Here is a 21,616-nt window from a genome sequence, read left to right as displayed (position 1 = left end):
AAAAAGTCCTAAAATTTAACTCTCTGCAACTTTGGAAAACATGAGAAGTAAAGAAGAAAGGCTTTGCATATATTAAATCACTTTGCTCCCAAAGGAATAATAAAAATCTTCAAAGTGTGTACAATTTTTTGATGCATGCATTTTAGGTTAAGAGAAATATCATACAATGAAACTGCTATACTTTTTAACATACATTGACAATGAGTTATTTTTCTAAAAAAGTAAAAAGTCATCTCTTTGCATTCATATCCCTTCTACTTACCATACTGAAGGGCTTTTAGTGGAAACCAAAACAGAATAACTGAGTGGAAGAGGCCATTTAAACAATGAACCCAGAAAACCTGAGGGAAAACAAAAATCCATGAGAACCATTTGCGATAAACTAGCTCTGTGAACTCTGACCTTTCTTTTTATCTATGAGCTAGATTCACAAAATGTGTTTCTGTCGGGCTACCACTGTGAATTAATAGAACTGACAGACACTTTCTGCCTCTTAGACTTTCATGGGTCATTTATTTATTTTTATGTTTCTCAAAATTCAGCTTCACTTGAATTTTTTTCTGCTTCTCAAAAAACAAATTTAAATTTCTGCCTGAAAAAGAAAATAAAATTTAAAATAAAAAAATGCAGATTCTGAAATTCCTTAAGTGCAACTATTTTCATAATTCCAGAAGAACAGACTTTTAAAAGATTGTAATTTGGGGAAATCCCTTTCTTTTCCCCATGTCCAACTATAAACTTTCCAATGCTAAAGATGTAATGCTTTCTCTTATCAAGAGATATAAAGATACTCTACACTATACTCTGCAGGGTATCAAGATATATACTTGTTATAGCCAGTATAACATTTAAATTATATAATCATACAAATAAAGCACTGTGACTATGACTTTACTAAAGGCTTTCACAATTTAACACCTGTTAATAACAAGTTTTGTATAATTATAACATCATATAATAGTTACCACTTTTTATATCTATTGTATTTTAAGAACAAGAGAGCAAGCATCACTGGTACTTTCTTTGTAACATGGATGTGAAAGATTAAGTTATAGAAAAACTGTTTAGAATTCTTATGGCCCCTCTGAACAGTTGTAGTTTTGTCATTTAAAAGTGCTTCTTGCAAACAAAACTTATGCTAAATAAAATTGGCATGTATTAATAGTTTTAAGCTGTTCAAACAACAGAAATTAAGTTGCCTGCCTCCCAAAATTTTCCACTGTGAGCTCAATCTCTTTTGTTAGTTCTCCCAGCCACACTGGATTGTATGATCCAATTTACGCTCCAATACATTACACATTTGAACTTGTGTTACTCATTAACCTTTGTCTCTTCTCCTCACTATGTCATTACCGCAAGTTTTTATTTGACAGAAAGCACAGGTGGGTGCAAGAAAAATTAGTTCTACTTTTCCATTTTCCTGACTGATACTTATTGTCACATGCTAATCCTTTAACCCCTGTCACGACCTCAGAACCTCCGACCCTTTTTACCATAACAAACGTAAGCATCATCATTCAGGGCAACAATGCTCCCGCACTTGGAACCCCCAGCAACTGCTGTGTATACAACTATGCATTTTGTAGCCATTTGTCCCTGAATTTTCAAACACTTATATTAGATTGAATCAAAGACTTTTCACTGAAATCACTAGAAAAATCCATAAACCCTGTAAAACAGAGTTGGCAACTCATGTATATAAACTATACTCAAATGGGTATAGAAATTGTATAACCGTTTTGGGTTGATCTGATGACTTGTCTGAATGCTTGGGCTCTACAGATAATGAAAAACTTTTTTCAACAATAAAAGATACAAGGAATGACGCCCGCACATTAAAACAATATACTACCCGCTAAACGCTTTTCCTGGCCACCAAAATGTGTCCAAGTTGCCATGTACAGAAGAATGTGCCTTTGCAGGAATGATTTTGGATAGTTCTATGAGGATCAATTTATGTTTTTAAGCAAGAATGGCACGGCCAAGTTTGTGGTTGGAGGCTAACTTCAGAGACAGTACTATGGAGCCCACGCTTTGGTAGACTAGGCCTGTGGCTGAGGTTGGTTGGTGAGAATTATTGTTAATATACTAGTAGGCCTGGAACTTCCCCAGCTCTCAGATCACTTTTTCAGGGGAACCAGAGGCCATAGTCTGATTGTGGCTTGCCATCATTTGCAAATGCCCACCACAGGTAATGAAAAACATTACAGCAATGTGATGAAATTTAATACAAACTGGGTATCACAAATAAATTTAAAAATCCAAAAGTTAAACATTTAAAAATGAAAGCAGAGATACTGCATATTATAAATAGTATTAGTTTTAAGAGAGCCCACTAAAAATACTTTTTGGAACCAATGGCATAAGTTAAATAATCCTTCAGTCTGTCTGTTCTGAGCTAGCCAAATTCATTTATTTAAAACAGTGCCATCAAGTTGTATGCGTGTGTACAGCTGGATACATAGGCACAGTGTGTTCATGAAGATCACATCTCAGAAGAAGAATAACGTCTTGTCCATAAACCTAGCACTATCATTTATGCTGTGAGGTTAAAGGCACCAAAACACCTGTTTCACTTATTCTCCTGGCATATAGAAAATGCCATTGAAAAGCTTTATGAATTCCTAAATATTTAAAATATCCTACATTAACTGTACTAAATTTAAGACATTGAGTTAAGATTATATCTAATTATCAGTAACATGCTAATAAACATGCACGATATTAAACAGAAACAATTCTGTGAAGGTGTATTTTATTTGTTGCTTTCATAACACCAATAAAATATACAAATGTTAGTTTCAAAATGACACCTACTTTGATTGTTGTAATATTAAATTTTTTCCTCCTCATTCACATTAAACAAGAAATTGTTACCAATGGAAACACTTTAGAATATGTAATTGCAGGAAAGTAAACCATACAGAAAATGATTTTTTGTGTGTGTGTGTGTCTAGGATAAATGCTACTGGATCACACCCAGAATGTGATTTTAGATAAACTGTTGGATATTTTATCTTGTATTTTTAATTTTATGGCTTGGAAATACTGAGTACTATTTCCCAGAGACTGTAATTTTAATGCCTGACACAATCGATCTAAAATTCTAATGAGGACAAAGATATTTCACAAAATGGAAAATTAGTTAAGGAACAATAAAATACTTCTCACTCCTTTACACACATAAAGCCAGTCCTTACCAGTCCTAGATGACTAGCCCCTGTGAGGAGTGAGCATGTCACCACAGCACTGCAAAAACAGAAGGCCGGAGAACCAAAAGGACAATGATTTTTATACATCAGGCCAGCTTTACTGCTGCCTTGCAAACCCAAGTGAATTTGATTACATTTTAATTGTAAAACGCACAAAAAACCCCAAACTCAACTAACCAACAAAAAACCTTCTCTGCCTGTATCAGAACCTTAAGAAATATGACTTGCCATAGTCAGTACCCTGGAGTTGTCTCAGGCTAGTATATCCTTGGCCTTGGAAAACCACATACCCCATGTAATGAGGGCAGTAAAAACAGACCCACCAAACATGTCCCAGCCAGGGCACCGCGTCCTACCTTGGTGTTGAAGTCCAGGGCATTCTGAGATGTTTTGTATAATTCAGGGTACTTCAACATATTCTCTTTTCTGCACGATCTCTCAAATATTCCAAGAGTTAAAGGAGGCATTGCTGTAAACATCTAAAGCACACAAACTGGTCATTATGTCAAGCAGCCAAATGCAGGGTGAACCTTTATCTCCAAGTATTCAATGAAACAGGAATTATCAAATGTCCTAAACTTACCACGTTATAAAGACCTATACACCATCTTTCAAAGAGGATCTGTCCAGAAAAGCCATTAACAAAGGCAAACCAGATCTAGGAAAAAAACCCAAAACCCCCAAAATTAGAATACAAAAACATAAATGCATTGCTTTAGAATCTGTTGTATACTCAACTGCTGCATAATAGGAGCATTAACATATTATACTCATGACCCTTTTGAAAATGACATTTCTTTGGTTTACTTTCTGATTCAAAGAGACGCTTTCATAGGGTATTTGTTATTTATGTCAGAATTGGTCCTGCTTGCTGAATCAAAAAAGCAATATATGAACAGGAAATCACGATTTAAAAATGAGAAACAATCTTGTTTTTCTTAATGGTACTTTTAGAGAATATATGTATATCTCATTAAATTTTTACAGCTTCAATTCCCTTAAAAATATCAGGATGCAGTTATTTAAAGACTGTTTTTTAAAATTATAAAAGTAACACTTGTTTATTTAGGAAATAGTTTCCTGCAATAATACAATCACTATTTTCATCTGCACTGGTTGTATAGTTCACTTAAATTCACGAATTTACCTTACTGGAAACCTGAATACAGAGAGTGTCATACTCTGCTCCTCCCACTTAATATTATGTAATATGCATTTTCTTAAGTTGTCACATATCCTTTAAAATGACGTTAATGGATGTATAACCTCTACAATGCGGATGTAACTATTTTGGACCTTTAGCTGGCTTCCAGTTGTTTGCTATTATAAATAACTCTAAACTGAAACCATACATATCTCTTTTTCCTTAGGGTGAATTCTCAAGGTGGAATAGGTCAAAGTACATGAGTTTTCTTAATAGTTCTTGATAATCACTGGCACTGGAATGTTAAATTTGAGTTTATATATTAAAATATTTTACTTAAATTTTATTCACTGATAAAACCCTATCTTGACTAGAGCATGATGTTCTTACATATTTTACAATTCTCTTTAAAAGAGAAATCTTAACTTTGGAAACAAAATTAAGGGACAATATGGACAAAAGTTTCTCCAGCATGTTTAAAACATAAGAAAAATTAAAGTGACTATTAGTAAACAATAGTACCTACATTATTGTTTTTAAAAAGCAGACCTGAAGTATAACTAAAAATCAAATGCATCTGGGAGAGTACAAAGCCTGGCCCAGCAATGAGATTACATAAGCACAAATACAAAAACAAAACCTAACAACAACGACGACGACAAAACTGTTAGAAGACAGCAGTCTTGACATGCGGCTCAAGTGAATTTTTGAATCAGAGTTGCAGGGAATTTGCTACACTTCACGTTTCATTTAACCTCATTATGGAAGCATGAATTGCTACAAATTCACCATTTATCAATATGTACCCAGGCTGGCCTCCCTATGAACAGGTTCTGTACCCACACTGATCTTCCTTTTTATAGTGGAAAGGAATGATTGAGCATGTATAAAAACTAATGTCTGCTTTATGAGATGGAAAAGAAAACAAAGTAGCAACAGCACATTAAAAATAAGTCCAAATTGTGTTAGAGCTGTAACACATATTAACTACAACAATAAAACAAAAGCAGAGAAATTAGAGTCAAATCTGAAATTCTTACTTGCTTTGCTACATGTATTTATGGAAAATTTTTGATAATTTGCCCTAAACAAACAGCCAGATCATTTGATGCATGCAAACTTTAAAAGAACTGAGTATCTTCACATGAAGTGAAGTTTCTTCTTTCCTGGCGAGTATACACAAATTGACAAAACAGACATTAATGCTCTCTATTGTGTTTTCACATTTGGCCTGAGATGTGGATTATGTAAATACCTATTTGGGATACTCAGAGTGATGGGGCTATTTTCCACAAAGGCAATTGTGATCTACTGTAGTAATTCATTCTAAAAAGCTCTTTCAGATTTCTTAAGGTATGATGGAAATATAAGGAATTTCAAAACAAACTTTCAATTATGGCCTCTCTAATCTATGAAGACACAGTCTAACCTTTGTTGGTCTGAAGAAAGCTGAAGCGCTCTGCATACCAGATTCATCTAACGGACATGATTTGGCTCAAAGGTTGTAGTTCTAAATGCATTTGCAATCATCAATACTGTACAATGAGAAGTTTATGTTAGTAAGTTTGTGTGTGGGCAAACATTAGTAAATATGAATGGTCCCCTAGCTTCTTTGTACCTAATATTTGGTGCTGATTCAAAGGCTACTATGAGCTTGAAATTTAAGATCCTCCCTCAAATCAATATTTACAAGTTTCAAATTTGAAATAACTTGCAAGTAAACATGTTTGTTTCCAAAGCATATTTTAAAATGCATGAACTGCTTTATGCTTTATGGCAGTTTTTAAGTGGAAAGCTATCAACACATTTTTATCATTTTATTTTTCCTACTGAAAGGTAGGTGAACATGTTTTTAGAAATGTACTTCCTGAATTTTTAAGAGTTAATATTTTAATTTATTTTTAAAGAAGAACAAATGACTAGGTAAGAACAGAAACTTTAAATAGGGTACCTTACATTTTCACACCAATATTTTGACATTCAAGTTTACATATCTTAAAGGAGACAGAGAAGGTCTTTAACAGTGAAGTAGTCTACCGGCAGGCAGATTTCAAGTTAGGCTGAGATTGTAGTTAATATTAGGAACATATCCCATGCAAAATAAAACAACACCTACATTATCCTAAATACATAAAAGTACCTCCTCTGATTCAACCAGAGCCATGGATTCAGAAAGAAAACACCAATCCCTCTGGGGAGGTGTTTAGGTTATTTAAATTCACAGGGAATTCAACTCCCAGCACCACTTGCTGGGACAGTATCACCTTATTGATTTTTATCAAAGCTTCTGGAAATTAGAAACACAACTTGGTTTTGAGATCTTCCCAGAAAACTTGGATGTGGCCAATCATTTGAAAGAAAAGGTCTTATTTTACGAGGAAGGAGTCAGACATATCAGAGAAATAAAAAAATCTCTTTTTAAAAAGAGCCAATAATTTAAATGAACACCTAGAGCTGCCCCTGGGCAGCTCCTGTAAGGAAGAGCTTTATACAACCATCTGACAAATCTGTATTCGTCTGGCTATAATTTACAGCCATGGAATATCTAGATAGTGACATTCCTAAGCAATATAGCAATGAGAAAAGCAGTGTTTGTAGTTTTAAATCCATAGAACACATAGTGTTCAAGACTATTCCTTTATTAGCAAAGAAATTTTAGACCTGCTTCTCCTGGCATTATTTTCTAAATTCCACCTCCCAGTAGAGGCGTGGCAGCTAAAGCTTCACATTCATTTTCTTGATGGAGCATTTCTGCATATTAAACAGCAGCTTACAAATAGTCAATGAGTCCTCTGCTCCCACGCCTGATCAGCACAAAAAACTGAAAGGAGAGATTCGAGACTGGCAGTTGTCCTCACTAGAGACATTCAATGATGTGTTTTCTGTCTATTCATTCACAGTATTGACGTGAGCCATTAACATCTGCAGAACTTGTTTTAGCTGGCAAAAGTTGGGTATCTGGGAATTGATTTAAAAGGTCATTTCCAAGACAGTTGAATTATATTCAAAACACATTTCCACAAACTGTTGAGAAAAATAAAAATGAGATTTCAAGTAAAGTTTAGAACTCACTTCCTTTTCAATGTGTAAAGAATTTGATCAGTGTCAAATATCTCGTGAAGAGGTTTTAAAATCAAAGGCAAGTGAAGTTTAGGGTTAATCAACCACAAACCACATAATGCTGGGCGTGAAACATGGCATGAAGATTGTTTTCATTTGAGTTTAATGTTTTTATTTTCTCATTAGTACATAAATTTTGTCTACTTCATTGTTGTCAATTTAGATTTAAAATGCGACAAGTTGAGCACTCTTATTTTATAAAATTATCTTTTTATAAGCAGATTTATTGCTGGCAGTGGCTTTAAATTCCTGGTATCTTGATAAATCTATGTAAATAAACTGTATAAATTGATATTTGTTTGAATGTCAGTGTTCTGGAATGAGAAGAACATATAAATAGAAAAGCTAGATATACAGAAGGGATTGAGAATAGAAAAATAATTAACTTTAGAAAAGAACTACACATTTATATAAACAACAAAGAATATTTTTTTGGATCTCATAAGCTATTTTAGAAGTACATTTTGCTTCAAAATACAGACTATTCCAGACCAAATCTAGCAGTAATGAATGAGTAAGTTCATTTAAGTACCTTGTTTATATTTCCATGTATTAGGTTATTTTATCTAACAGGTTGTAACCTTTTTAGTGACCATTATACAAAACTGCCTGTACACCTCAAAACTAAGTTTCAATTTTACTAGCCTGACTCATAAGAACTATGCTCAGTCAACATTTAACAAGGAGATAAGCATTCTGACAGAGGCACAAAGAACAGGTGAAGCAAATACACACCAGCCCCCAATGGAAGTGTCAACATACTGACTTTGTTTATACTGTTACTTCTCAGAGTAAAGGATTGAATATGATTTCCATATAGGAGATGGCTGGATCTTTTTTTTTTTTTGAGACAGAGTCTTGCTCTGTTGCCCAGGCTGGAGTGCGGTGGTGTGGTCTTGGCTCACTGCAACTTCTGCCTCCCAGTTTCAAACGAGTCTCCTGCCTCAGCCTCCTGAGTACCTGGGATTATAGGCGACTGCCACCACATCTGGCTGATTTTTTGTATTTTTAGTAGGGACGGGGTTTCACCATGTTGGCCAGGCTGGTCTTGAACTCTTGACCTTGTGATCCACCCGCCCCGGCCTCCCAGTGTTGGGATTACAGGCGTGAGCCACCGCACCTGGCCTGGCTGTATCTTTTTTGACAGATGTGTAGAAACAGTTAACAGATAAAATGGTAAAGTGGCAGGAATAAACATCTATTTGTAAGGGAACCCTCGGCAGATTTATGAGGGTGTGGTGGGTCCTTGACAGGAGTGGGAGATGGAGGTTTCTTAACAATGGGAAGGCCATTGTCATGATCTGCAGAGCTCCAACAGGAACATGAAACTGATAACACCTATAATTATTATAAATATAGCTTCTGACAATAAAAAGGCCACTTTTTAAAAAAAGGCAAATAACATATTTATTATGCCTTGATTAACCATTCAGTTCACTTACTTATCTACCATTGCTGTGCTGCCCAGCATGGTAGCCATTAGCCACACGTGCTCTTGAACACTTAGATGTGATTAGTCTAAATCGAGATGTGGTATAAATGTAAAATATACTCCAGATTTTGAAAACTTAGGATGAAGGATGTAAAATATCTCATTAATATATTTTTTACAGTGATTACAGGTGACAATGATAATCTTTTGAATACATTGAGCTAGATAAAATATTCTGACATTAATTTTTATTTTTCTTTTTGCTAATGTGGCTTGCATTGTATTTCTGTTGGCAAGTGATACAGTTTGGCTGTGTCCCCAGCCAAATCTCATCTTGAATTCCCATGTGTTGTGGGAGGGACCAGTGGGAGGTAATTGAATCATGGGGGCAAGTCCTTCCAATGCTGTTCTTGTGATAGGGAATAAGTCTCACAAGATCTGATGGTTTTAAAAAGGGGAGTTCCCCTGCACAAGTTCTCTTGCTTTGCCTGCTGCCACCCACGTAAGATGTGACTTGCTCCTCCTTGCCTTCCGTCATGATTGTGAGGCTTTCCCAGCTATGTGGACCTGTAAGTCCATTAAACCTCTTTCTTTTGTAAATTGCCCAGTCTTGGGTATGTCTTCATCAGCAGCGTGAGAACAGACTAATACAATAAATTGGTACCAGTAGAGTGGGGTGCTGCTGAAAAGATACCCAAAAACGTGGAGGTGAGTTTGGAAATGGGTAACAGGGAGAGGTTGGAACAGTCTGGAGGGCTCAGAAAAAGACAAGAAAATGTGCCAAAGTTTGGAACTCCCTAGAGACTTGTTGAATGGCTTTGACCAAAATGCTGATAATGCTATGGACAATAAAATCTAGGCTGAGGTGGTTTCAGATGGAGATGAGAAACTTGTTGGGAACTGGAGCAAAGGTGACTCTTGTTATGTTTTAGCAAAGAGACTGGCAGCATTTTGCCCCTTCCCTAGAGATCTGTGGAACTTTGAACTTGAGAGAGATGATTTAGAGTATCTGGTGGAAGAAGTTTCTAAGCAGCAAAGCATTCAAGAGGTGACTTGGGTGCTGTTAAAGGCATTCAGTTTTGTAAGGGAAGCAGAGCATAAAAGTTAAAAAAAATTTGCAGCCTGACAATGCAATGGAAAAGAAAAATCTCATTTTCTGAGGAGAAATGGAAGCTGGCTGCAGAAATTTGCATAAGTAACGAGGAGCCAAATGTTACTCCTCAAGACAATGGGGAAAACGTCTCCAGGGTTTTCATGGCAAAGTTTTCATGGCAGCCCCTTCCATCACAGGCCCAGAGGCCTAGGAGGAAAAAGTGGTTTTCTGGGCCAGGCCCAGGGTACTTGTGCTGTGTGCAGCGAAGAGACTTGGTGCTCTGCATTCCACTCACTCCAGACATGGCTGAAAGGGGCCAACATAGAGCTCAGGCAGTGGCTTCACAGGGTGCAAGCCCCAAGCCTTGGCGGCTTCCAGGTGGTATTCAGCCTATGAGTGCACAGAATTCAAGAATTGGGGTTTGGGAACCTCTGCCTAGATTTCTGAAGATGTATGGAAATGCCTGGATGCCCAGACATAAGTTTGCTGCAGGGACCGGGCTCTCATGGAGAACTACTGTTAGGGCAGTGGAGAAGGAAAACGTGGGGTCAGAGCCCCCACACAGAGTTCCCACTGGGGCACTACCTAGTGGAGCTGAGAAGAGGGCCACTGTCCTCCAGACCCCAGAATGGTAGATCCTCTGACTGCATTGTACACCTGACACCGGCCTGTGAAGGCAGCTGGGAGGGAGGCTGTATCCTGTAAAGCCACAGGGTGGAGCAGCCCAAGACCATGGAAACCCACCTCTTGCATTGGCTTGACCTGGATGTGAGACATAGAGTCAAAGGAGATCATTTTGGAGCTTTAAGGTTTTACTGCCCTGCTGGATTTTGGACTTGCCTGGGGCCTTTGGCCCCTTTATTTTGGCCAATTTCTCTCACTTGGAGTGGCTGTATTTACCCATTGCCTGTACACCCATTGTATCTAGGAACTAACCAACTTGCTTTTGATTTTACAGGCTCATAGGCAGAAGGGACTTGCATTGTTTTGGATGAGACTTCGGACTGTGGACTTCTACACTAGTGCTGAAATGAGTTGAGACTTTAGGGTATTGTTGGGAAGGAATGATTGGTTTGGAAATGTGAGGACATAAGATTTGGGAGGGGCCGGGGCAGAATGGTATGGTTTGACTCAAAGCTCATCTGGAATTCCCATGTGTTGTGGGAGGGACCCAGTGGGAGGTAATTGAATCATGGAGGCAAGTCTTTCCTGTGATGTTCTAGTGACAGTGAATAAGTCTCATGAGATCTGATGGTTTTATAAAGAGGAGTTCTCTTGTACAAGCTCTGTCTCTTTGCCTACTGCCATCCATGTAAGATGTGACTTGGTCCTCCTTGCCTTCCGTCATGATTGTGAGGATTCCCCAGCTATGTGGAACTGTAAGTCCATTAAACCTCTTCCTTTTGTAAATTGCTCAGTGTTGGGTATGTCTTTATCAGCAGTGTGAGAACACAGTAATACAGCAAGCTCCTGGAGGACAGGAACCATGCTTGATTTACTTTGTAGTTGTTGGACTAAGCCTGGTGCCTGGGCTCTGTAGGTGCTACAAATTGTTCACAGAACAAAATGCATCCTTTTAAAAGTGGTATTCCTGACTCGGGTTTTCATTTGAAAAATTATGTTATGTTTGACACATAAAACGGATTATACAAATCCCTTGCTATCCAGACACAGAAACTAAAGATTCTGATAATTTTTAGACAAATTTCTCATCATCTGAACTCTTGCTACTCACCAAACACAGAAATAAAAACAGATCTGGATAGAGAGGGATCCTTGTATATAACAAAGATCTAAGTTTTGAAACATAATGGGAACAATGAGGCAACAATACTAGCAAAGCTACCTGCATATTTTTCCTGATTGCACTACTTTGTCTCCTCTCAGAATTAGAAGTGCTAGCTTAGTTCAATGTTTCTCATTTCCTCACCTTTTTTAAAAAATAGGTTTTCTACATGTGTATTATCCCTCCATGGTGTATTGCTTTCTTCTGTATGTTTTTGAGCTTTATTAAAAATGCAGTCAAGTTTACAGACTAATTTATACATTAGTAATAATGTATTTTTAAAATTAAATACATTATTATCTCATTAGCAACTCTAATTCAACACTTCTTATCAATGCAACATAACATTTTTAGCTAGAATTTAAACATAATTCTCCACGGCTGACAAACATTTTTTTTTTTTTTTTTGAGGTGGAGTCTCACTCTGTTGTCCAGGCTGGAGTAGAGTGGCACAATCTCAGCTCACCACAACCTCCACCTCCTGGGTTCAAGTGATTCTCCTGCCTTAGCCTCCCGAGTAGCTGGAATTACAGGTGCCTGCTACCATGCCTGGCTAACTTTTATATTTTTAGTAGAGACGAGGTTTTACCATGTTGACTAGGCTGGTCTTGAACTCCTATCAAGTGATCCACCTATCTTGGCTTCCCAGAGTGCTGGGATTACAGTCCACCTTTTTGTTTTAATACATTTAGAATTTATAAAAAGTTGGCAAATAAAAGATTAATTAAAACAATGAGAAAATGTCTTCAAAAAGGAAATTTCTTTAAATATGTATGCAAATGACAAGGATTTAAAATTTAACCTGCTATTACCTCGATAATATAGAGCACTATATTCTTGTAGAAGCAGTATAAGATGCACTTGGAGACTCTGTTATAGTTCCAGGCACCATGAATCATCAGTAAATTCTTCAAATATTTGAACTAAAATGAGAGTGGGAAAAAATTAGTATTTTCCTTTTCAAAGCATCAGTTGACTGAGAGGAATGATGTGTTTTGCAGAAATGATGCTTTACCTGAGCTATGGAGTAATCAGAGGAATTAGCTGCCTGCAGGCCTTCATTGCCACTGATACCAACACCAACGTGTGCTGTCTGTATCATGCTGACGTCATTTGCTCCATCACCGATTGCAAGCGTTACGACTTTGACTTGTTTCTTAACCATCTCAACAACTTCAGATTTTTGAAGAGGAGAAACCCTTAAATTGAAACATTATCAATTACTGTTTTCTGAAAAAAGGAATTTTGAAATGCCACTGTGTTGAAAGATAAAAGATGCAAAAGACCTAAATGAATAGTTCTCTGAAGAAACCTTATGATAAAGTTTTAGGTTTGCAAATGTTTACTCATCTGTTAACCTGGTTACCGTATTAAGAAAAATTAAAATAAATAAATAAAAACAAGTCTCAGAGGCAAGCCCCTAGGTGACAGCTAGAAGAGAGAATGCTTTGTTAAGCATTAGCCTGCCAGAATGCTTGCATTAATATGTTAAAGAAATAACATTTGAGTTCAGAAATGCCTTTACTTCCTAACAAACATCAGAATTTCTAATTCTTCACTTACAAATTAAAAACAATGTCATAAATGCTGTCAAACACTAACTAAATCCTACACAGTAGCTGGAAAGTAAAAGTTTTGAGCTTCTGAAATCTGATCTTACATAATGGACTATATGCTTAAAACTCTACTTAAATTAATTCTCAGAAACCATGGTAAATGCCAAATATCTGATTATGGTTCATGGGCTTCTTTTTCTTCCAAAGCCACTAACGGTCAAGTAGAAATCAAGCAACCTCTTATACAGATGCGGACCGGGAACAGAAGACACCAGTATCTGTATTAAAATCATATTTGGTATTAGATTTGGAGTTACTTTTCACAGACTTTTTAAAGCCATTTAAGAAATAAACATCAGGACAAGGGCAGAAGGGTTCAAAGACAGAATGCATCGGCATAATACACTGTCTACGCTGTATTGGAAACTACAGAGGAAAACAGGAAAACTACACAATAAATTGGTCTAACAAACTGTTAAGCTAATAATTAGACAGTAAGAGCTAACTAATGTACATAATGTTGATACAAGAAAAACATCTCAGAGCTACATTATTTATCAAGGTTATGTGGCATAGATGTCTAATAATAAATATCTGCTAAAATATCTGAAAAATCATTTACTATTCTATTTAAAAATGAAGATCATTACTTTGAGAGAATCGATACATCTTTGTCCATTTTCCTGATCATTCCATAGGAAAAATTTTTAGTGGCAGATACTCTGCACAGATATGTGCCTTCAGGAGTCCCACTGCCCTTATGAACTGCTTCAGCCAGAGTAGCTCTGGTTTTTATTTCAAGTCTGAGAATCATTGCACTAGACTGTGAATTGCTTGTAGAGGCAATTGGTCTCTTCTTTGTATTTTTAGTACCTGATCCAAAATAGATATTCAATAAATGGTTGCTATATGAAAAAACTATTTTTAATTTTTTCTTTGGATTTCCTTTTACAATCTGGCAATAGTACAAAATGACACAACTGTGAACTCAGCAAGGAAATGAATGCCTATCGAGCCATTAGCAGGCTATTTCACTGTTAGCTTCATTTTTCTTCAAAGCAATTTTCATTTCATTTTCACATTTTATTTAATTTTTCTTACCAGGTTAATATAAACTGGTAAGTCCACTGGCTCTAGGTCAATGTTTAAACATGGACTATAGTTGACATTTAGTAAATGTCAAAAAGGAATGCTCACCAATAAGTTATCTAGAATGGGAAATGGGCATGAATAGAGAGAAGTATTTGAAAGCTTTATCAAATTCCCTTTAATAGTCTAACAGTATGAATACATTATGAAGTCACACCAAGGGTTCAATGGAACTAGGAAACAGTGGTACTTTTTCCATAAACTAAACCTGTGATTAAGGAGAAATCTCTGCAAGGTGAGCTGATATTAGTGATTTTAAAAAAGCATCAGAAAAGAGTTGGACTAAATTTAGTTTTCTTCATGGTGATCACAATCAAACACTGCTTTCACTGCTTGATACTGTAATTTTCAACACCCAAATTAAAATTGGCTGAGGATTTTCATTCTATTCTGTATGGTTAAACCAGGTGTTAAAAACAAAGAGTAGGATTGCCATTAACAACAATGCCCATTTAAGAAAAAAAGATTAACGATATAGTGAGAGACATTTCAAAAGTACACTGCAGCTGCTACTAGCCAGAGCATCTGCTTCCATGACCAAGCTTTAAAAGTGAATGGCTGGCTGGGCTTGTTGGCTCACGCCTGTAATCCCAGCACTTTGGGAGGTTGAGGTGGGTGGATCACGAGGTCAGGAGATCGAGACCAGCCTGGGCTATGTGGTAAAATCCAGTCTCAAATAAAAATACAAAAAATTAGCTGGGCATAGGGGCGCACGCCTGTAGTCCCAGCTACTCGGGAGGCTGAGGCAGGAGACTCGCTTGAACCCGGGAGGCAGAAGTTGCAGTGAGCTGAGATGGTGCTACCGCACTCCAGTCTGGGCAACAGAGCGGGACTCCATCTCAAAAAAAAAAAAAATGGATGACCGTCTTGGAATAAGGTTGAAGACACAATGGATTTCCCTGACCATTAGTGATGTCAAGCATTTTTTCATATGTTTGATGGCCATCTGCATATCTTGAGAATTGTCTATTCACGTCCTTAGCCCATTTTTTGATGGGATTGTTTTTTCTCTTGCTAATTTGTTTGAGTTCCTTGTAGACTCTGGATATTTATTCTTTGTTGGATATATAGATTGTGAAGATTTTCTTCCACTCTGTGAGTTGTCTGTTTTCTCTGCTGAGTGGTCCTTTTGCTGTGCAGAAGCTCTTTAGAAATGCAAATCAAAACCACAATGTAATACCACCTTACTCCTGCAAGAATGGCCATAATAAAAAAAATCTAAAAAGAATAGATGTTGGTGTGGATGTGGTGATCAGGGAACACTTCTACACTGCTGGTGGGAATGTAAACTAGTACAACCACTATGGAAAACAGTGTGGAGATTCCTTAAAGAACTAAAAGTAGAACTATCATTTGATCCAGCAATCCCACTATGGGGTATCTACCCAGAGGAAAAGAAGTCATTATACAAAAAAGATACTGGGACATGCATGTTTATAGCAGCACAATTTGCAATTGCAAAAATATGGAACCAGCCCAAATGCCCATCAATCAACAAGTGGATAAAGAAACTGTGGTATGTGTGTATATACATGTATATATATGTGTGTATATATGTACATATATATGTAAATATATGCAAATATACATGTAAATATATGTTCATATATGAAATATATTCCTATATGTAAACATATGTAAATATATATGTGTGTGTATATATATACAGATACACACATATATGAATGAGATGGAATACTACTCAACCACAAACAGAATGAATGAATGGCATTCACAGCAACCTGGATGGAATTGAAGACTATTATTGTAAGTGAAGTAACTCAGGAATGGATAAACATTGTATGTTCTCACTCATATGTGGGAGTTAAGCTGTGAGGATGAAAAGGCATAAGAATGATACAATGGACTTTGGGGACTCAGGGGAAAGAGTGGGAGGGGGACAACAAATTGTATACTGCTCAGGTGATGGGTGCACAAAATCTCCAAATCACCACTGAAGAACTTATTCATGTAACCAAATACTACCTGTTCCCCCAAAACCTATGGAAATAAAAAATTAAAACAAAAGACATAATGAAAGCCTTCTTTTCTGATGACTCTGAAATATCAGTTGGTTGCTAAACAAAGATATTGGATTTAAGTGGAGATTCATAAAAAATAAAATACACATTCTTAAAATATTTAACTCAAAGTATAAATGTACAAATTGTGATAGAGGGCAAAGAACCTTACTTTGCACAGGGGTCTGCTGTTTGAAACTCTGCATGTTTTTGTAGCAGAAATCTCACTCAGGCATAGTCGATGGTTTGCTTCACTAAAATGAGACCAGAATGTACCATTTCCTTTCACCCCAGTTTATAGTTAGTTTACTCCAAAATTCGACAGCAATATTTTTTAGCAACTCAAAAAGTCTTTCCAGAGCATTATACCTAGATTTACCAGCAATAACTTTTATTCCATTATTTGGATGAGTTATGAGATATTTAATTAGATGATTATTTCAAGAAGTACAACAGGAATAAGTGTACTAGGGAACAAGCCCCACTTACAAAGCACCAAGTCAATTCATGGAAGCCAAAGAGCATGTACACACCTAAGAGCTTCTGGGTGTGAGCATAGCGTGCTGTGAGTACCTGGCAGAAGGCTGTAGGGAAGGAATGTGGCTGAAAGGGATTCAGGTTTGTCAAGCTGAAGTCAGCAAAAAAAGATCCACTATTTTTACAGCATCCATTTAAAAAATTGTTCCTTGCTACAAGGCGGTTACAATACAGCAAAAGAAAATTATAAGACATTAAAAATGAGTGTAACATAAAGCTTTCTGATATGATTGCCCCTCTTTGATAATTTCAGAAATCAACATGAGCTTTAAAAGGCCTCCCTTGATAAGTTAGAATTTGACTTGGCACTGGAAAGGAGAGGAGAATTCACTTCAGGTAACAGAAATAGCACATAATAAATTTTAACTTCACATTCAAAATTATCCAGAATATATTTTTTTCTACTGCTGTGTCTGCACCTCTTAAAAGATTACTCTACTTAGAGTTTATTTGCTTTCTTGATGTCGGTACACTTGCTTCTAGATCCATACAATTTCCATATGAGTCTAGAACTACCTTACCACACAACAAGTTAATTCTTCCTATGTCTATCAAAAAATCACATATCCACGGCTGAGAATATCTAAAACCTAAACAAATGCCAATAGTGACTCAATGTATAATTCTGAAACATCATAAAGGCACTGTTTTCTTCCCTGAGATTGTTTTTTTTTAACCATTTGTGGGTCTGCATCCAGGATTTAAATTATTCACAGTTCTCTTCTGTTCCACTGTTGCCTTTTCTTCTTTGGTAGAAGAGACTCCATGGAAAAAGACTACGTATCAAATGTGTACTGTAAATGTCCCTTTCTCTTCCCTGTGGCTCCACAAACAGAGGGTGGTCCTTCGTGATACAACCTAGACGTGCACTAAGTGTAATATGCTTTTCAGATATTATTTTGGCTGTAGTTTCTGCACATGTTACTCATTATTTTTCTTATTTGCTATGCAGTAACTCTCACTGCCCTGTGAACACTAGACCAGAGCACTGGAAATTTTTACCATTTAAGCTAAGAAATATATAGGTGGTCCATCTTATATGAAGCTTGTTTTGCACTCTTTTGATGGGATTAGCTAAATGAATCACCTTTCTAAATGAAATATGAAGATTATATGTACATATATATATAAAAATATAGATAGATGTATAATAAAGGATAATTTAGGGAATTTTTTATAGGTAGCCAAAAGGAATACAATAATTTATCCTACTGGATTGTGTTTTGGGATTAATAACCTAAAAAATTCTTACATATACACAAAATTATACTAATACAATATGATCTCAAAGACTTATGCTGGAAACTTAAAAATTACTATAAAGTTGCCTTTAGAAGGTAAATCTAGAAAACTTTTTAGGAAGAATATGAAGGAATATAGTATTTTCTAGTTCTCCTGAAATGTTTTATATAGTGACCAAGCCCAGTATTTACTAAATTTCTTTAACTTCCTCAAACTTTAAATTTGAGGTCTGTTCCAGGTGCCTGTTTAGAGGTCAGAATCATTAGTGAGGGGATCTGCTGTGCTTTTCTTTGCAACAAACTTCCTAAGATTTCTCCTGTGAATATCAGTGTATTTCCCACTGACTCATATTTTGTTGACTACTTAAAGAAATTACAAAAGGAGAGAACAACGTAAACTAGAAGATCTTACTTGAATCCTTCTGAACTAAAATTTGGCAGGTTCATTTATAAAATTTTACATTGAGAAGAAATTAAGACAGAGCAAAAGAAAAAAACCTGATATACAAAACTACAAAATATTTTTAATTACTCTAGAAACTCACCATCAACTTGTTACTGGAATGAAAACAGCAGCTTACATGGCAAGTGTTAAAAAATGATACTTAGCAATACGGTACATAATGAAACATTCAACCACTTTTGGTAAGAAATCGCGCTATTCAAATGACTGATGAGTGAGAGCTCTCCTAGCCTCCAAAACCTACATCTGTTGATATACTGTGCAGTTGTGGGCATTCAGGAGACCTTACAATATAGGGATGGAGTCTACAGAATTAAAATACAGATAGCCTTTCCATAGGACAAAAAAGGAAAGCAAATTTAAAAAATATTTCCTTTCTGCAATGCATTTTAGATATAAAACTTCTCTTTTGTGGAATTTATGTGGTTATAGGTAAACATACTGCTGTCTGTTTCAATGATTCAGATAAGTAGTTTAAATAGGGACCGTTTCTATTGATGGTGTGTATTTGATTATACATATATGTGCACGTGTGCACTAATTAGCAAATAGACCTATGAAAGGCACTAAAAAGGAAACTCCGCCTAGTATAGATATTTATTATGGTATTCACACCAGAAAGCTTAGTTTATCTACAATACTGCTGTCCATTTTCTCTTCAGAAAATATCTTCTAGTTATGTTGAACCTAGCACTGTACTCAGCACATAGCAGATTTAAAACCGGTAGCAGGCTCTTCCTAAGCTGGTGCTTAGCAAGGAGAAGGCCATGTTCAGTTCAAACACCATGACTGTGAAGCCCAACAGTAAGAAACCAAACAAGTTAGAAGAGTCTGGCATCTTCCAGGCTCTTCTGGAGCTGGAGATAAACTCGGACCTCAAGGCTCAGCTCAGGAAGCTGAGTATTACAGCAGCCAAGGAGTCTAAGTTGGTGGTGGCCTGAAAGCGATCATAATCTTTGTTCCTGTTCCTCAATTGAAATCTTTCCAGAAAATCCAACTCCGGCTAGTACGTGAATTGGAGAAAAAGTTCAGTGGGAAGCATGCTGTCTTTATTGCTCAGAGAATTCTGCCTAAGCCAACTGGAAAAAGCCACACAAAAAATAAGCAAAAGCATCCCAGGAGCTGTATATGACACAATTTTTGAGGACTTGATCTTCCCAAGTGAAATTGTGGGCAAGAGAATCTGTGTGAAACTGGATGGCAGTTTAAGTAAATTCAAAAAAGGTTCATAAAGGTTCATTTGGACAAAGCGTAAGAGAACAACACGGAACGCAAGGCTGAAACGTTTTCTGGTGTCTATAAGAAGCTCACGGACAAGGATGTTAATTTTGAATTCCCACAGTTTCAATTGTAAACAAAAATGGCTAAAGTATATTCACAGTAAAAAAAAAAAAAAAAAAAAAAAAAAAAAAAGAAGGTAGTGGAACTAAATAAATGGAAATGTTACAAGACAGACACATTTGGCTGGGCGCAGTGGCTCATGCCTGTAATCCCAGCACTTTGGGAAGCTGAGGTGGGTGGATCATGAGGTCTGGAGTTCAAGACCAGTCTGGCCAAATACCAGTCTCTACTAAAATTCCAAAAAAAAATTAGCTGGGTGTGGTGATGTGCACCTATAATCCCAGCTACTCGGGAGGCTAAGCCAGGAGAACTGCGTGAACCAGGGAGATGGAGGTTGCAGTGAGCTGACATCGCGCCACTGCACTCCAGCTGAGGTGACAGTACAAGACTCTGTCTCAAAAAAAAAAAAAAAAAAAAAAGAGAAAGTAACATTGCCATTCTCATTCATTTTTGACTATTCACTGTTAAGAAGCAGAATCTGTTTGATAAGGTTCGTACCTAGAGTATAAAGGGAACTATGTAAAGGACATTGGATTCTCCAGGCTCTCTTCCATGTGTAGGGAAGACAGGAAAAAAATTATTACGTAGAGAAGGAAACATTCACCTCTTCATGGGAAAGTGGGTATATTCAGAATGAAGTAGGGCCAGCTGACAGCGTGCCTCTACACGCCACAGTAACAAACTTGTAATGTCACAGCCAGCTCTAAGCAACAGGAGATGTTAAAAGTTTTTGATATAAAAAAGAGCATGGTTGAGGCTGTTCCTAAAAACATTAATTTGGATTGCCCAAAGTATGTTTTATATATATCTGAATATGATCTAGGGAAAGGACAATGAAAATCAAAATAAAAACTCAGAGGGCTCCAAATAAAAGTGGCTTCAAAAATGACTCTGAGGTTTCAAATTTGGGTGACTGGGAGAATGAGGGTCTAAACATAAATGGAAAAGGCAAGAAGAATATTGACAGCGGAAAAGTATCAGGGAAGTTCTAGATACTCAGAGTTTACATAGTAGTGGGATACCCTAGTGGACTCATTTAAGTAGGCTGACTGAAAAGTTGGAACTGGACTTGGAAAAGACTGCAGAGTTGGGAATCTGCCTTCAGGTGTCATTCATTCAAGTATTTCACGATCCTTTAGTATGCAATCTCTGTGGAAGAACAGAAGGAAAAGAAAGCAGATCTCAGGACCTTTCTTCTGCCCCCAAGAGTTATTAAGGACTTTTATTGAGCTACTATCCTGGGAGTTAAATATTGTCAGCCTATATGATAGTAGTCCCTCTCTGTACACCTGCTCTGAAGAGATAGAAATTTTTCCTGTATGGAACAAGGCCATGCCACCTGTTTAGGGAGTCTCGCCAATGGGACTGGTGTGCTCTCAACTGGGAAGCACTTCTATTCAAGAAGGCCTAGAGTGCTTCCCCTTTCAGCTCCCCCCTGTTGTGACCTTGCTCTCAGAGTGGCCTCCGTTCTCTTCCCATTTCTAGTATGTGACTGGAGCACACACGCCCTGTGATCTCTTT

General features: G+C 36.8%; 1 protein-coding gene and 1 pseudogene across 4 annotated transcripts in view; one reads left to right on the top strand and one right to left on the bottom strand.

Moving 5' to 3' along the window:
- Positions 1-21,616, bottom strand: part of ATP8A1 (ATPase phospholipid transporting 8A1) — a 266,458-nt gene that overhangs the window by 43,243 nt on the left and 201,599 nt on the right. For all 4 annotated transcript variants that reach the window (XM_050791502.1, XM_050791504.1, XM_050791503.1 and 1 more), the window contains 5 exons: positions 12,803-12,986; positions 12,600-12,710; positions 3,796-3,870; positions 3,569-3,691; positions 263-341 (listed from right to left, as the gene is read on the bottom strand). In XM_050791502.1, coding sequence (XP_050647459.1) covers positions 263-341; positions 3,569-3,691; positions 3,796-3,870; positions 12,600-12,710; positions 12,803-12,986 — 572 coding nt within the window. The remainder of the gene's footprint in view (positions 1-262; positions 342-3,568; positions 3,692-3,795; positions 3,871-12,599; positions 12,711-12,802; positions 12,987-21,616) is intronic.
- Positions 19,275-20,108, top strand: LOC126955200 (40S ribosomal protein S7-like; annotated as a pseudogene).

The sequence above is a fragment of the Macaca thibetana genome, chromosome 5 (genome assembly GCF_024542745.1).
Source record: "Macaca thibetana thibetana isolate TM-01 chromosome 5, ASM2454274v1, whole genome shotgun sequence".
NCBI classification, from domain to species: domain Eukaryota; kingdom Metazoa; phylum Chordata; class Mammalia; order Primates; family Cercopithecidae; genus Macaca; species Macaca thibetana.
This window is presented reverse-complemented; position numbering and strand designations above follow the sequence as displayed.